The sequence below is a fragment of the Camelina sativa genome, chromosome 6 (genome assembly GCF_030686135.1).
Source record: "Camelina sativa cultivar CO46 ecotype springtype chromosome 6, ASM3068613v1".
Taxonomy (NCBI): Eukaryota; Viridiplantae; Streptophyta; class Magnoliopsida; order Brassicales; family Brassicaceae; genus Camelina; species Camelina sativa.
In genome coordinates, this window is record NC_141885.1 from 22,119,067 (window position 1) to 22,135,747 (window position 16,681).

The 16,681-nt window shown below is 37.8% G+C and overlaps 2 protein-coding genes across 3 annotated transcripts; one reads left to right on the forward strand and one right to left on the reverse strand.

The window, feature by feature from the left end:
• The first annotated feature begins 1,954 nt into the window (after positions 1-1,954).
• Positions 1,955-12,366, forward strand: LOC104792222 (ABC transporter C family member 2). 2 transcript variants are annotated; one of them, XM_087454438.1, is made up of 26 exons: positions 1,955-2,334; positions 2,845-3,236; positions 3,334-3,512; positions 3,611-3,650; positions 3,763-3,919; positions 4,288-4,402; positions 4,487-4,592; positions 4,846-4,902; positions 5,113-5,178; positions 5,487-5,561; positions 5,991-6,098; positions 6,487-6,621; positions 6,764-6,870; positions 6,956-7,049; positions 7,265-7,432; positions 7,653-7,793; positions 7,895-8,095; positions 8,317-8,415; positions 8,515-8,667; positions 8,796-9,193; positions 9,399-9,579; positions 9,722-10,045; positions 10,218-11,096; positions 11,211-11,456; positions 11,550-11,964; positions 12,100-12,366. In XM_087454438.1, exons 2-26 carry the CDS (start codon positions 2,907-2,909, stop codon positions 12,195-12,197), a joined length of 4,872 nt encoding a protein of 1,623 aa, XP_087310564.1. In that variant the 5' UTR covers positions 1,955-2,334; positions 2,845-2,906; the 3' UTR covers positions 12,198-12,366. The 2 variants fall into 2 exon arrangements, 1 of the variants encoding a protein (XP_087310564.1); XR_015559767.1 differs by having other exon boundaries at positions 2,094-2,334; positions 9,382-9,579.
• Positions 12,367-12,481: 115 nt separating this feature from the next.
• On the reverse strand, positions 12,482-15,744 carry LOC104792223 (protein ALTERED PHOSPHATE STARVATION RESPONSE 1-like). Its single transcript, XM_087454439.1, has 5 exons — positions 14,272-15,744; positions 13,960-14,141; positions 13,655-13,878; positions 13,214-13,547; positions 12,482-13,113 (listed from the first exon to the last, which is right to left on the reverse strand). Exons 1-5 carry the CDS (start codon positions 15,155-15,157, stop codon positions 12,649-12,651), a joined length of 2,091 nt encoding a protein of 696 aa, XP_087310565.1. The 5' UTR covers positions 15,158-15,744; the 3' UTR covers positions 12,482-12,648.
• Between the last annotated feature and the right edge of the window lie 937 nt (positions 15,745-16,681).

A 16,681-nucleotide genomic window follows, 5' to 3' on the forward strand; every position in this document is an offset into this window, starting at 1 on the left:
ATCAAGAAAAAGTGATAGCTTTAGTTAGGGATGAGTAAGTCAATGGTTCTCAAATATTCGCTTAGAAAACAAATCTCATTTTGCTTTTTGTTGTGGCAAAGTTTACAAAATGATGTGGTTGGTTCCAAACCCAAAGATATCTTCACATGTGTGTATGTGGACGAAAAAGCATATAAAAAGAAACGGTGCCTGTATGTGATAGATATTTAAGTTACTTTATCCTTCCGTTGGTCAGCATATAATCTTCCCTACGTCTACGTGCCATAGAATTTAAATTGATATCACTACTTCAGGATCAAGACGGTTTAGAGCCGATTTAAAACAACAATTCATATCATGGGTGATGGAGAGATGGTGATGGCGGCAACAAAAATGCAAAAGGGATAAAAAATATTAGAGACGAGCCTCCTTTAAAATTCAAATAAATTTGGGGCATGCATGATTTAATTTGTGTTAATTAAGAATAAAATTTCAGATTTGAGTTGAAGTGGAGTTAGACGAACAAAGATATGATCTATTTTGTCCATATAGATTTTAAAGGTTCTAAGTTGTAACACGTACGTTAGTCTAGTAATATACCATAGAGTATTCAGATGTATAAGAGGTTGATTTTGCATGCACTACAATATACTCAATCACGCACGAAATGTATCACGCTGTTAGGACATATAACGTAGTTTGGCACATATTTTTGATTACTCACAAAGTACAAATACAAGTTACACATTACCATATGCATAATGCATTATTATCCTTAAAACAGTTTATACGTGGGATCTTATAAGTTGGGAAGTTTGGGATTTGTAGTTGTACGTGGCATAAAGGACTAAGGTACCCCTAAATGCTCACCAACCACATGGTGAAGTGCCCGCCCACAACAAACGGAAATTGCCAACCCCCGGGGGAGATGACAGACGAGAGAAAACCTTTTGGAGCTTTCTTTTTGTAGCATTCCTTATTATTGAAATCAATTATTTTTATGGTGCATGCAAAATCAACCTCTTTATACATCTATATGATACTCTCTAGCTAGTTTTACTAGATTAACGTGTTGGAACTTAGAACTTTTGAAATCTGTATGAACAAAAAACAGATCAGTCTTTGTTCGTCGAACAGCAGCCACACGAAATACACTAATTTAATAACCTCTTTTGCATCAAGAAACTAACGATACGAAACGGTGCAGGTGAAAGAAATAAAACATATATTGGGGTATTTTCATTGCACGTGAACAGCATAATTGCTTAATTGGAATTAACCTTATCAGAAATCATGTGACATGATTAATCATTCGTAGGTACGTTAATTTAAAATTAACGAACGATATTAGCTTTTTTTTTTTTGCGGAGAATGTAAATCATTAAAATGATACAATGAAGCAAGACCTATGGTTTGGTTCCATGGCAAAAAAGGATAAAAAACATGGAAGCAAAGAACAATCAGTCCACCGACTTCGACAAAAGCAATGACGCTGTCGGAATCAATGAAGTGATAAACACAATCAGTTCATCGACATCGACAAAAACGATATTAGTTTCTATCAGTTTTTAATTAAAAAAAAAAAGAGTTTTGTCTAAAATATTTAAGACGTTGAAAGTATTTTTGACAACTACTAATCTCTACTAACAGATATTTTATCTTTCTAAACATAGCTCCAAAATATAAATCCCAATCAAATAGCATTGAAACAAAATTCATGCAAAATAAAAAAAAATAATACTAGATGACAAAAAAAAATATTATACAATTACGAAACTCAATTTTATCCACAAAAAAACTTTTTTTTTAATTAATACATATTTTTATAGAAATATGTAACTTTTATTTTAATAGCTTTTTAATGTAATTTAATTTGAAACAGAAAACCAAACTGTTATAAGAGGAAATTTATACAATTGTTTTTTTTTTGCCTCAAATGGTACTTATATTAAATCAAGCTTGGTCAATAGTCAATACCATTATTGATAATAATTCCACATAGAATAGTTTTAAGGAAATGAATTAAAAAATTAGTGGTTAATTAAGTAAAATGGTTATAATGTCTTTTCTGAGAGGGGGAAACTAAATAAAAAAGACCTTCGCATCTATCTGTCGTCCATATATTTTACATCTTTGGCTCTCTCCTCTCTCTCGTAAGGGATGACGTATCACTCTCTCTTTCTCCCTATATCTCTCTAATATTCTTCAGTAATCTCTCTCTCTGAGAGAATCAAAAACAAAAAGAGACACACACCCAGGCACCTTTTTTTATATTTCTCTCAGAGTCAGGGCCATACATATGAGTACATAAAAGATCCCTTTTGAGCTTTTTCGTGATTTGCCAAATCTCTCCAGGTAAAAAAAGCCTCTTTTTTTTTTTGTTTTTTTTGTTTTGAGGTTTCCTTCTTTTTCTCCGTTGCAGCTTTTTCCGAGACAGTGGGATTGATAGTTTAGTTTTGTGGATTTCAAAAATCGTTTTTTTTTACGAGATATCGTCTTAAATGCAGAGTCTTTTCGTGATAATTATTATGTATTCGTATGAAAGTTTTGGTTTTTATGTTTGGTTGGTTGGTGTGGAACGATTGAACTCTCTCAATCTTGTTCTTGCTTTTATTGCTTGTCACTGTTCTATCCTTTTTTATGATGATTCTGCGTCCTCTGAAATTGATTAAATGCGATATTCCCCTTTTACGAATGTTATTTAATTATCATTCTCACTCTGGGTCCATTTGTTCTCACTTGAGCACATCATGATTGATTTATGATTTTTTTTTAAAGTTGTAAAGATTTAAGCTTTTCTTTTATTGCTATGGTCTCGGAACCAAAAAAAGCTTTTTTTTTTTTTTTTTTTTTTTTTTTTTGCAGGGTAGTGAATTGGTGTGGTGACTTGTGATGCACTGTGTCTGAGGGAGCAGGAAAAGATAAAGATGGGGGTTGAGCTGTTTGAGTGGTATTGTAAGCCGGTGCCCAATGGTGTTTGGACAAAGCAAGTGGCTAATGCATTTGGTGCATACACGCCTTGTGCTACTGACTCTTTTGTGCTTAGTATCTCTCAACTGGTTCTGTTGGTTCTGTGCTTGTATCGTATATGGCTCACCTTGAAGGATCACAAGGTGGAGAGGTTCTGCTTGAGGTCAAAATTGTATAACTATTTCTTGGGTCTCTTGGCTACTTATGCTACTGCTGAGCCTTTGTTCAGATTGATCATGGGGATTTCAATTTTGGATTTGGATGGACCGGGGCTTCCTCCTTTTGAGGTGGCCTTTTTTGTTTGGTTTTAAATATTTTCTTATTAGTCGTTATGTATGTTTTGCCTAATAGATAGTGTTGTTTTTTGTGTGATTTCTTTGGCAGGCCGTTGGTTTGGGTGTCCAAGCTTTTGCTTGGGGTTCTGCAATGGTCATGATTTTTATAGAAACTAAAATTTACATCCGTGAACTCCGTTGGTATGTCAGGTTTGCTGTCATATATGCTCTCGTGGGGGATACTGTCTTGCTAAATCTTGTTCTCTCAGTCAAGGAGTTCTATAGCAGGTTAGTAAATGTTGGAGTTATACGGTTTTATGCTAGTCAATGTTCTTCTTTTATGGCCTGGTTTAGCAGGGTGAATTCATGCTTTTTTTTCATTGCAGTTATGTACTGTATCTCTACGCAAGTGAGGTGGCATCTCAGGTTAGCTCACTTAGCCTCCTTTCGAGAGTCCAAAATCGTAGAAGCGTAGCGCTGTCATAGATCTTTATTGGATGCTATGTCTAAATCAGGGTGAATTTTGGTTTTACTTCAGGTTCTGTTTGGAATCCTCTTGTTTATGCATCTTCCCAATTTGGATCCTTACCCTGGCTACATGCCAGTGCGTAATGAAACTGTTGATGAGTATGAGTATGAAGAGATTTCTGATGGACAACAAATATGCCCAGAGAGACATGCAAATATATTTGACAGTAAGTCAGTTTACATTATTTTCGTTAATCAGAATTTGCAGACATAATCTCTGACCTCATTCCTGCATTTTACTGCGTAACCTAATTTTGTATATGTTCAGAACTTATTACAACTTCCATGGATCGAGAAATATATTTCAAGTGTGGCTAGTTGATAACTGGTCATTTGTTCCTTATTTGAAGATTAATAGTCGGCTATAGATTCTTCAACTTTTAAACTTCGTTTTCAGTTCTGTTAAAAACTGATTGTGACTGTAAGACATAGCGTAGTCTATATTGCCACACTGCAGTGTTTTTCACACTCCATTCTTAGACATCTTTTGTGATTCTCCCGATCCCCTTCATTTCATTTTCTTGTTTGGCCGCAGAAATCTTCTTCTCATGGATGAATCCCTTGATGACTCTGGGATCTAAAAGGCCTCTAACAGAGAAGGATGTGTGGCATCTGGACACTTGGGATCAGACTGAAACTCTGTTCATGAGGTACTCGTAATACTGATTAAATCTTGTAAAATGTAATGTAAGTGACTGACATGGGTTTTTGATAATTTATGTATCCTTTTATAGTTTCCAGCAATCCTGGGATAAGGAACTGCAAAAACCGCAACCGTGGCTGTTGAGAGCATTGAATAATAGTCTGGGAGGAAGGTTTTGGTGGGGAGGATTTTGGAAGGTACTTTCTTCTGCGTCCTTCGGGTTTCCTCTTTGATTCGTGCTTCCAAAGTCTTTCCTCTCTTTATTATGATGACATGGTTAAAGTACAATGGTCACTGGTGCCATGTCATGTTTGAATAATCTTGATTCCTTAGAATGTCCTTTAAAATTTACATGGTGTGACAGACAATCAGAAGGAAGTCGTGCGTTCTCAAATTTTTTTTAGCTGGTTCACTGTACTTACACAGATTTATTTACATTTGTATGCACAGATCGGGAATGATTGCTCACAATTTGTGGGGCCTCTTTTACTGAATCAACTTTTAAAGGTTTGTTCTTCTCCATCTTTTTTGTTGTTATTGTTGTACTAATTTGTGAGTTATTTGAATTTAGTTGACATAATATCTTCTAACTTCCATTTCGCATGGATCACAGTCGAGCTCATCTACCAACTTTTCTTGGTAGATTCAGTCTCCTAGTATTGTTTCAATATTCTTATCTAACAATATCTCTCATTTTGGTCCTCTAACTATATGCAGTCAATGCAAGAAGATGAGCCAGCTTGGAAAGGTTACATCTACGCGTTCTCAATTTTTGTTGGAGTGGTATGAACTGAAGTCCTTCTCTCTCTCTCTCTTTGAATTCTCCTCCATGAACTTGGCTAATTCTTGTCCATAGTAGACGTATCAAGTTGTGAAACTGACACCTGTGCTACCTCTGTATGCTGGGTCTAAGTTTACTCTAAATTGATTATAATAGAAACAGGAGATGTCCCCTAATGCTACTTTTAAATTTTGTTGCTCTTAAGTTCTCAATATTTGTATATTAGATAGGTTCTGGCTTTATGTAGTTTAGGGTGAGACTTAAAGCTATGGATTTATCAAGTGATTGATATTGATGACAACATTGCCAGGTATTGGGGGTGCTATGCGAAGCTCAATATTTCCAGAATGTCATGCGTGTTGGTTACCGATTGAGATCTGCTCTGGTAAATTTTAAGTTTCACTTTACTTCCAAATTTCAACCTGGTGTTCGTCATTTTGCCGTTTGTTTTATTGGGTGCAAATACCAGTGCAGATCTGTTTGCTGAAAGCCATGATTACAAATAATTTGTTTAGGAATAAGTATATCTTATAAACATGGTTTTTCTTTTCTATATACTGTATGATGCAAAAGTAAGTCTGTGCCAAAAGCACTATTCTGTTTCAGATGATTGAGTATGCTGTCTTTTCTTTCTGGAAATTACACCTTTTTCAGATCCTTCCATTAGAAAATACAAATTCAGCTTCCTGGTTCAGTTCATGCTTTGCTAGTGAAAATATTGTTATGCAGCTGCCTTTGTACAAAATGGAAGATATTTTGAACGTAGGTGATTTGCAAAATTGGTCTTCCTGTTGATGACTTATTCGTTTTGTAGATTGCTGCTGTGTTCCGCAAATCGTTGAGGCTAACTAATGAAGGCCGTAGAAAGTTTCAAACGGGAAAGATAACCAACTTAATGACAACTGATGCCGAATCTCTTCAGGTGCGTATCTCCGTCATATTTTTGATACAAATTTGCATGTTTCTCAATATCCGGGTATATTTCACAGTTTCGAGTCTGGGCTTGAATGTTCAATTTTGTCTGCAGCTGGTCTTGAATGTTTACAGTCACTGTCACTTTTTGGTCAAAAAAGTTGCATTTACTTATAATTGATTTCCTGCATGTGATCTACTGAATCTGTTTGCTAGGTCTAAGATTGCTTTCCTGCATGTGGTCTTGAAGTTGGATTTTCCCTTCTTCTATATAGTTTGTTCTTATGCCAACTAAAACTGGGTCTTGGTTAATGTTTTCCTCAACTGTGCCTGGTATCAATATTAATTATCTAATCGACCAGATGTACTTCGTACTAATTTTTCCCTCTCTGTGGCAGCAAATTTGCCAATCACTTCACACCATGTGGTCGGCTCCATTTCGTATAATTGTAGCACTGATTCTCCTCTATCAACAATTGGGTGTTGCCTCTCTCATTGGTGCATTGTTGTTGGTCCTTATGTTCCCTTTACAGGTCCACGTACCTTCTATAACTCCTCATGTTTCTCCTTTGTATTTCATATTGCTCTCCACTGTTGACTTGTTCGTTTGCACACCTAAAGGCTACCGTTTCTTCGTCTCCGTCTCCTTAACTTTTCTCTGTTGTCTTGAAACAGACTGTTATTATAAGCAAAATGCAAAAGCTGACAAAGGAAGGTCTGCATCGTACTGACAAGCGAATTGGCCTTATGAATGAGGTTTTAGCTGCAATGGATACAGTAAAGTAAGAAACTCTATAAACCAATTCTTTTTCTGGGATGCATGGTTATCAATTTGCAGGCAATTTGTACTAAACCAAAATGCCACAGGTGTTATGCTTGGGAATACAGTTTCCAGTCCAAGGTCCAAACTGTACGTGATGATGAATTATCGTGGTTCCGGAAATCACAGCTTTTGGGAGCGGTATGACAGCATAATACCACTTTTCTCTTTTTGTGTTTATATTGACCATCTTGTTGTGAGCTTTCTTCAAGTTCTTCAAACATTGGAATTGTGGGTGTGGCTATATGTTGCAATGTTTGTGCATGATTTGCATAAATTGCATTGACTATTTTAATTTATAATTCTTAAGATTGTTTATTTTGTAACTTTTGCTTGGTTTTGCCTTTGTTTTGCAGTTAAATATGTTCATACTGAACAGCATTCCTGTTCTCGTGACTATTGTTTCATTTGGTGTGTTCACATTGCTTGGAGGAGACCTGACCCCTGCACGAGCTTTTACATCGCTCTCTCTCTTTGCTGTGCTTCGTTTTCCTCTGTTCATGCTTCCAAACATTATAACTCAGGTGATTTCTTGAATCTATTGCTGCAGCCATTTCTTTCATTTCTGGTGCTGAAGAATAGTGAGGTCTTTTGCAATGCATGTGTTTAAGTAGAAATTTTGGTTCTTGTAGTTACTCTCGTTTGTTTATTAAATCTGTGAGTCATATTTTAAATTTACATGCCGGAGGGTATACTTTCTGGTGCCAGAAACAGATGCCAATGCTGACTAGTGTTTACTTGTAGGTGGTAAATGCTAATGTATCCTTAAAACGATTGGAGGAGGTGTTGGCGACAGAAGAGAGAATTCTCTTACCAAATCCTCCCATTGAACCCGGACAGCCAGCCATCTCAATAAGAAATGGAAATTTCTCTTGGGATTCTAAGGTGCCGCTTGTGTATTCTATACCATGTTCCTTCTTTCACTTTCTTTTATTACCTTTGTCAATAAAAGGTACAAAAATCAAGCTAAACGTGTTTATCTACAGGGTGATAGGCCGACGTTGTCAAATATAAACTTGGATGTACCTCTTGGGAGCTTAGTTGCTGTGGTTGGTAGTACAGGCGAAGGAAAAACCTCTCTAATATCTGCTATCCTTGGGGAACTTCCTGCAACATCTGATGCAATGGTTACTCTCAGAGGATCAGTTGCTTATATTCCACAAGTTTCATGGATCTTCAATGCAACAGTATGTTCTTCTATTCTTTTTACATTTAAGTTGGGCTGACATTTGCAGATTTTTTTGCTATACATAATGTTGAAGTTTTTCTTTTGTCTTTTATAGTAGAACTGTATGTGTTCAAAAATGCGTCAGTTACGGGACACACTTAGTGGATAATTTCTTCAGTATTTGATTCTAAGCTGTTTTAAACAGAGGACTAATACGCATTTTCTTAATAAAACTTGTAGGTACGCGACAATATATTGTTTGGCTCTCCCTTTGACCGTGAAAAATATGAAAGGGTCATTGATGTGACTGCACTCAAGCATGACCTAGAGTTACTGCCTGTAAGTTTTGAGGAGAACTTCGTGTACTTGATAACAAGGATTTGTCTTACCTGTTCTCGTGTTTTTAATTCGTTTCAACCATTTTGTCATGCTTGGTAGGGTGGTGATCTCACGGAGATTGGAGAAAGAGGTGTTAACATCAGCGGAGGACAGAAGCAGAGGGTTTCAATGGCTAGGGCCGTTTACTCAAATTCAGATGTCTACATATTTGATGACCCCTTAAGTGCCCTTGATGCTCATGTTGGTCAACAGGTACCAACTCGTTGATTCATTTTGATAAGACTGGTCTATTTCAATTTTGCATCTAACGTACTCTAACATTTTGTTTATGGTCACTATGGCACTACTGTCAGTCTGATTTCTAGAACTAATTGTTTCAGGTGTTTGAAAAATGCATAAAAAGAGAATTGGGGCAGAAAACAAGAGTTCTTGTTACAAACCAGCTCCACTTCCTATCGCAAGTGGATAGAATTGTACTTGTCCATGAAGGCACAGTGAAAGAGGAAGGAACATATGAAGAGCTATCCAATAATGGCCCTTTGTTCCAGAGGTTAATGGAAAATGCTGGGAAGGTGGAAGAATATTCAGAAGAAAATGGAGAAGCTGTGGCCGATCAAACGGCAGTACAACCAGTTGCGAATGGGAACACAAATGGTCTTCAGATGAATGGAAGTGACGATAAGAAATCCAAGGAAGGAAATAAAAAAGGAGGAAAATCTGTCCTCATCAAGCAAGAAGAACGTGAAACCGGAGTTGTGAGTTGGAGAGTCCTGAAGAGGTAACTTGAACATTTGGCTTTTGCACTCTTAATATCTGTTTGCAACTTCCCCTAAAGTCGAAACTGTATCTGTATGTATTTCTTCTTGGTCCAACAAGTCCATTTATTTGATGTGTTTTACAACAAACAAAGCATTATTCCATATGTATATTGGCTGAAACTGCGGAATACCAAAATGACTTTTCCAGTCTTACCATGTTTACAGGTACCAGGATGCACTTGGAGGGGCATGGGTAGTGATGATTCTCCTTTCATGCTACGTCTTGACAGAAGTATTTCGTGTTAGCAGCAGCACGTGGTTGAGTGAGTGGACTGATGCAGGAACTCCAAAGAGTCATGGACCCCTTTTCTACAATCTCATATATGCACTTCTCTCGTTTGGACAGGTATGAATTAGATTTTCTTGATGAATGAATGATGAGATAACAACATAACATATATAGCTGTAACTTTGAGAAAATAGTGGCGGAGGTGGAAAAAGTTAAAGTTAGGGATATTTTTGCTGAGACTCTTTCTTCTTGCTTTCAGGTTTTGGTGACATTGACCAATTCATATTGGTTGATTATGTCCAGTCTTTATGCAGCTAAGAAGTTACACGACAATATGCTTCATTCCATACTAAGGGCCCCGATGTCCTTCTTTCATACCAATCCACTAGGACGGATAATCAATCGATTCGCAAAAGATCTGGGTGATATTGATCGAACTGTGGCCGTCTTTGTAAACATGTTTATGGGTCAAGTCTCACAGCTCATTTCAACTGTTGTCTTGATTGGCATTGTAAGCACTTTGTCCTTATGGGCCATCATGCCCCTCCTGGTCTTGTTTTATGGAGCGTATCTTTATTACCAGGTAATATACCTTCTAACCGCGGCATTTAAATAATTAAGTTCTAGTATACAGATGATTGATTGATCTATTTGTCATGTCTTCGAGTTCCTTTGGTCCTTAAGTTGTCTTCACTCATATGTGACAGCAAAAGTCTTGGACATGTGTTGTGTGTTAACCATTTTTCTTATTGCAGAACACTGCCCGTGAGGTTAAGCGTATGGATTCAATTTCAAGATCGCCCGTTTATGCACAGTTTGGAGAGGCATTGAATGGCTTATCAACTATCCGTGCTTACAAAGCATATGATCGGATGGCTGAAATCAACGGAAGATCAATGGATAATAACATCAGATTCACTCTTGTCAACATGGGTGCCAATCGGTGGCTCGGAATCCGTTTAGAAACTCTTGGTGGTCTTATGATTTGGCTGACAGCATCGTTTGCTGTCATGCAGAATGGACGAGCAGAGAACCAACAGGAATTTGCATCTACAATGGGTTTGCTTCTCAGTTATGCCTTAAATATTACTAGCTTGTTAACAGGTGTTTTGAGACTTGCGAGTTTGGCTGAGAATAGTCTAAACGCGGTCGAGCGTGTTGGCAACTATATAGAGACACCGCCAGAAGCTCCACCTGTCATTGAAAACAACCGTCCACCTCCTGGATGGCCATCATCTGGATCCATAAAATTTGAGGATGTTGTTCTCCGTTACCGCCCTCAGTTACCCCCTGTGCTTCATGGGGTTTCTTTCTTCATTCATCCAACAGACAAAGTGGGGATTGTTGGAAGGACTGGTGCTGGGAAGTCAAGCCTGTTGAATGCGTTATTTAGAATTGTGGAGGTGGAAAAAGGAAGGATCTTAATCGATGAGTGTGACATTGGCAAGTTTGGACTGATGGACCTACGTAAAGTGCTCGGGATCATTCCACAGTCACCAGTTCTTTTCTCAGGAACTGTGAGATTCAATCTCGATCCATTTGGTGAACATAATGATGCTGATCTTTGGGAGTCTCTAGAGAGGGCACACTTGAAGGATACCATTCGCAGAAATCCTCTTGGTCTTGATGCTGAGGTACTCAGCTACCATTTGTATCTTGAGATTTAATGGCTACCTGTATTAATATGGAGTCTCCTTTTTAAATGGTAATAACTGATTTTGAGTCTTTGTTGTTGCGTTCCACTTCAGGTTTCCGAGGCAGGAGAGAATTTCAGTGTGGGACAGAGGCAGTTGTTGAGTCTTTCACGTGCGCTGTTGCGGAGATCTAAGATACTCGTCCTTGATGAAGCAACTGCTGCTGTTGATGTTAGAACTGATGCCCTCATTCAGAAGACTATCCGAGAAGAATTCAAGTCATGCACGATGCTCATCATCGCTCACCGTCTCAATACCATCATTGACTGTGACAAGATTCTCGTGCTTGATTCCGGAAGAGTATGAACTTGCTTTTCAAACACTCACTCTTTCAATCTCACACTCTACTTGTTTCTCAGTTAACTCAGGTTCTATTCCAAATTGTCAACTCAGGTTCAAGAATTTAGTTCACCGGAGAACCTTCTTTCAAATGAAGGAAGCTCTTTCTCGAAGATGGTTCAAAGCACTGGAGCTGCGAATGCTGAGTACTTGCGTAATTTAGTTCTCGACAACAAGCGTGCCAGAGATGACTCACAACACGTACAAGGCCAGAGGAAGTGGTTAGCTTCTTCTCGCTGGGCTGCAGCCGCTCAGTTTGCTTTGGCTGCGAGTCTTACTTCGTCGCACAACGATCTTCAAAGCCTTGAAATTGAAGATGATAGCAGCATTTTGAAGAGAACAAACGACGCGGTTGTGACTCTGCGCAGTGTTCTCGAGGGGAAACACGACAAAGAGATTGCAGAGTCTCTTGAGGAACATAATATCTCTAGAGAGGGATGGTTGTCATCACTCTATAGAATGGTTGAAGGTAAATAAATTTATCATAGAAATCTCTCTACAAATATGATTCTATATGCAAAATCTTAATCATCACACCGAAACATTAAAGTCCATTTTCGTGCTCTTATCTTGAACGTTTGTTTTCTGCTGTCTATATTTTCAGGGCTTGCAGTGATGAGTAGATTGGCAAGGAACCGAATGCAACAACCAGATTACAATTTCGAAGGAAATTCATTTGACTGGGACAATGTCGAGATGTAGATAAGTTCAAGTTAAGCTAGGTATCATCGTCCTTCCTACAGAAACATTTTCTTACCTTGACTGAAATTAAGAATTTTGGATTCCTTAAGTTCCATTCTCATAAACTAAACTAAAGAAAATCAAAGATTGTTGTGTATTTCCTGCTAAATAGAGTAACCATTGTTGTGTACTTCCTACTAAATAGAGTAGTTACTTGAGTATCCTTCTGACTCGTAAATGGGATTCTTGAATACTCGGAAACCAATAATACCCCCGTTTCAGATTTGATGATAGAGACTAGAGAGTGTTTATAATTAAGGACTTGTCATGCAATTTTGGAGCTGGAAAAAGTTGTAAACATGAGTTTCTCTACAGTCGTTCATATACAAAAACCTCATCACTGTAGCACTAGAAAGAAACAAACATCAAGAAGCAAGCTCCTGAAACCTCAAGAAGGGAATGAGGTCCTTTTTTAGGGTTGAGATTCATCGGAATCTTGGGATGTTTTGGAAACATCTGTACTGGTTTGGCCATGAACGGATTCAAACCCATTGGCAAAGACATTAGCAAGAGCAGTCAACACCTGAAACACATTGGGAAGGCTTGACTTGAGGTTGTCCAGTGTCATTCTCTTACTAACCTCGACTGAGTTTAAGTACTTAGCTTTCTCAATGTCCACTCGTTTCCTCAAGGCTTCAATCTTGGCTTGTTTGATTGACAATGGATGCTTAGAACCCAAACTCGTTGAGCTTAATTCCTCCTCTTCCATTGCTGAAATTCCCTCGAGCCTTCTTTCGATTTCAGCCAGTGAAAGTAGCTCTTTCTCCAACCTCCTTTCAAGTTTATTACATTTCCTCCGCAGGTTGTATTCTTCAGCTTGTTGATGAATAACAGATTTAATTGACATCAGAAAGCTTTTAATGGCTTCTGAAGTCACCTGCGCCACCCAAAAGAGTTGCATTTGCTTATATTAAAGACGGCTTTCATAAAGCCAAGAACCAGAAAAAATATATATAAGTTGCAAGTGATTAGAGAACCTTATCAGGGAGCTTTTCAAATACAAGCTGCCATTCTTTGCAGAGCTTACGAGCAGCAACAGGCAAGCTGCTTCTTTGGTTTTCTTCATTAGAGAGGCGATCAGTAAGTTGGATCCACGTACAGAGTGTTTTCACGTATTCTCGCTGAGAATTTACTAACTTGCAAAAGCTGTTGTACCAGCAAGTAACCTCGGTCTCTAGTTGATTAACCGCCTGTCGTTTGTATTCCGAACTGAGATCTATACTAGGGTAATCTGGAAGATGGTTCAGTTGCTGGGATATATGAATTTGGACTTGATGGCACTTGAGCATTGTTTTCCACATATGTGCTAGCCTGTGCATATTAAGACCAAAGAAATCTTGAGAAGCAGTATATGCAAATCGCATATAAGGCATGCTTTCCAATAAGATGGCCAGCAAAAGAGTGGTCGTGGAGTTTACCCAGAAGTTAAAGCAACTAGCTGTGGATATAGCTCATCATTGATCAAGTTAAGCATACAGGAGCCTGTTGTAGTTATGGAATCATCTAGACGTTGTATCTCGGTTTCCAAATTCTCCAAAGACAAGCGTGCCTTCTCCATTTTGCTCAAATCATAGTTTTCCCCATCTTGCTTTGGCAGTAATGCAGACTTCCTCTCATGCTCCACTTTGGCAACTTCTTTGTTCTGATCAGAGAATAAAACTTAGCATTTCTTGTTGAATCTGATAATCTAACATCGAAAAGAGTTGGATCAACTATCTCTTACTCTGACTAGCTGGTAAAGTTTCTTCTCAGCTTTGTATAGCTTCTCAAGTGTGCTGCAGTGAGCTCCAGGCCTACAGGGTTCAACAGCACCACTTGTTGTAGTATCTTTTCCCAACTGAAGAGACTTTGAAGACCAGCTCCATGACAATGCACTGAATACCTTTGCAGAACTGCTTCTTTTACCTGCGAGCCACATAATTATTATAACATATACAACACGAATCAGAATCTGTGGTTGGTCCAACACCCAAAAAGTTTAAAAATTTAGGTCACCGTTGATAAATATCAAGTAAATTCTCAGTGAGTCACTTACTTCTTGTTTCTTGGTACCTGAAAGGATCAACAGTATCCCTACTGTTGATGTCTATTATCACAGCTATCTCTTTCTCGCAACCCGATGCTTTTAGAAAGTAATCATCCAACTCTCTGATGATCCCTTCTAAGGTCTTCCTGATCCTACAATCAGTCACACGAGTGTTCTGCAGACTTTTACCAGAGCAGCTTGTCATGGATGAGTTATCATCCATAACTTCTCCCAACTTAAACTTTAAACGCCGTGGCTTCTTCGTGTCACAGCCACCGATAGCCTCTATCTGATGAACACTTAAATCAAGGCAATCATCTCCTGCTTCTTGTTGCTCATCTTCTTCCTCAAACTGAGACTTCGTCTCCGCCCAATTCTCCTCTTCAGCTTGCTGAACTTGTTGTTTTTTCTTCAGCACAGTTTGTGTAACTACATTGTCACCATTTGGATGATTATCCAGCTCCAGTGAGTCAAAAGGGTTCCAAATGTTCCAAGAATTCGGCAATGGAGGCGGAGGAGTAGCACCACTTCCGTCGTTACCACCATCGATATCTGCAGCACCCTCTTCCTCATCATCAACCAATTCATGTCTAGTATCAGGATTTCTCAAATCCGGGCTAAATGGAGGAGGTGGTGGGGGTGAAGGAGGCAGTGTAGGAGGGGGCGAAGGAGGCAAAGGAAAACTTAAACCATAACTAGTGTTTTCAAGCTCCAAGGTCTCAGACTCGGTGAATTGCCCAAGAGTAACACCAGTGTTCCTCAAAGCTCTAAGATAAGCCAACTGTGCATCAGCAAATTCTCCCCTGAACCCTAATAACTTTTTCATTAGCCTCTTCCTCTGCCTACACACTAAAACCTTTTCTTCATTATCAATGCTTGAAGCAGCACAACCCATTTCTTCCCTTTTCCCTTCTTTCACTTACAATCTCAAAATCGAGGATGGCTAAAAATAGCTCTTTCTTTGAAAATGTACAACGGATTCAAACCAAAGGCCTAAGCTTTTTTAACTTACAGATTTCATCAGAAACAGAAATAGGCAAAAAGGGTTGGAGAAAGAGTACCGAAAGCTCCTTATTTTATTTTTGTTTTGTTGCTTTCGTCACTTTCAGAGAAAGTGTTCTAAGGGCATGAGATGAGAGGACAGCAAACTAATCTTCCAATGTGCTTTCGGAGAACATACCAACGAAGCTCGCGAATGATTAATCTTTTAAAAGGAACCGCCTTTATCTCTCTCTCTCTCTCTCTCGAGAAACTAAGTTCGAAGAGAAAGGTAAAAGAGGAGACTTTGATCCACGGAAACACCAACTTCGTAAAAAGGTCAAAAGATTGGTCCAAGAGCGAGCTCCCAAAAAAAAAAGAACAGCAATAAAAACGATTCAATTAGAAACACAAATGTGGAAAGATAGTATGAGAGGAAATGAGTTTAGAAATTTCAGAAAGCAAAATTGCATGACTATATATATATTTATTTTATTTTAGCACAGGTTATGACATGGAACCTGGTACAAAGAAAGAGACATTGTTCAATTTCACTTTTTAATATTTAATATTTTCCTTGTTTGTTTAAAAAAAAAGAAATTCAAGGAATTAAAAAAAAAATTCAAGGAAAATTTTAAAATTTATATGGAGGAGGCAACTACCAAAAATTGAAAGAATTTTTTCTTTTTTACCAGTCCTCTATAAATTAAGGGAGAGAATGGAGAACAAAAAAGAAACTGGTGTGACAAACAAAAAATTTAAAGAAATTCATAGAAGATTTTTAAAGTTTGAATCTAAAAGAAATTGCAATTCATTGTGACAAACAAAAAAGAGAAACTTATTAGTTTTTTTTTTTTTAAACGCCATAACACGATAGCAATAATTTATCCGACCAAAGTCATAAAAAAGGAAAAGAAAGAATATCCTTTAAAGCGACCAAACATGATCAAAGGCAAAGATTAAGTTAGTATTGTCTTAACTCTTAACACGATTACAGCGAACTAACTTACACAAGAAGAAACTCTTTTGAGCCTAACATGCCTTTAACATATTGTATTCCTTCTTGGTTTTTTTTTCTAATCTTAACTAAGTAGTATTGTTTTGTTTGTGCTCCCATGTTTTTTTTAAAGCCTGTTCACATAGAAAAGAGAGTAAAAGAAAGACGAATGAATGAGAGAGCTTTTGTTATCCTAAAAGGTTTGGAGTTGTAAATTATCTTACAAGGAAAAGTTAGAGAAAAAGAAAGGAAAAGGGGACAGAGGTGACAAGATTACACGAGAGATGTGTATATATCCACTTAAATCTTTTCAACAAATGTAAAAAGCGTTAAGAGTTATCAAAAATAAATTAATAAAGATTCAGTTTGAGTCCAAGCCAATGTCTGTGTGCCTCTCTGAGATATGAGAGATCAATTCAATAAACGTAATTTGTATGATAGATC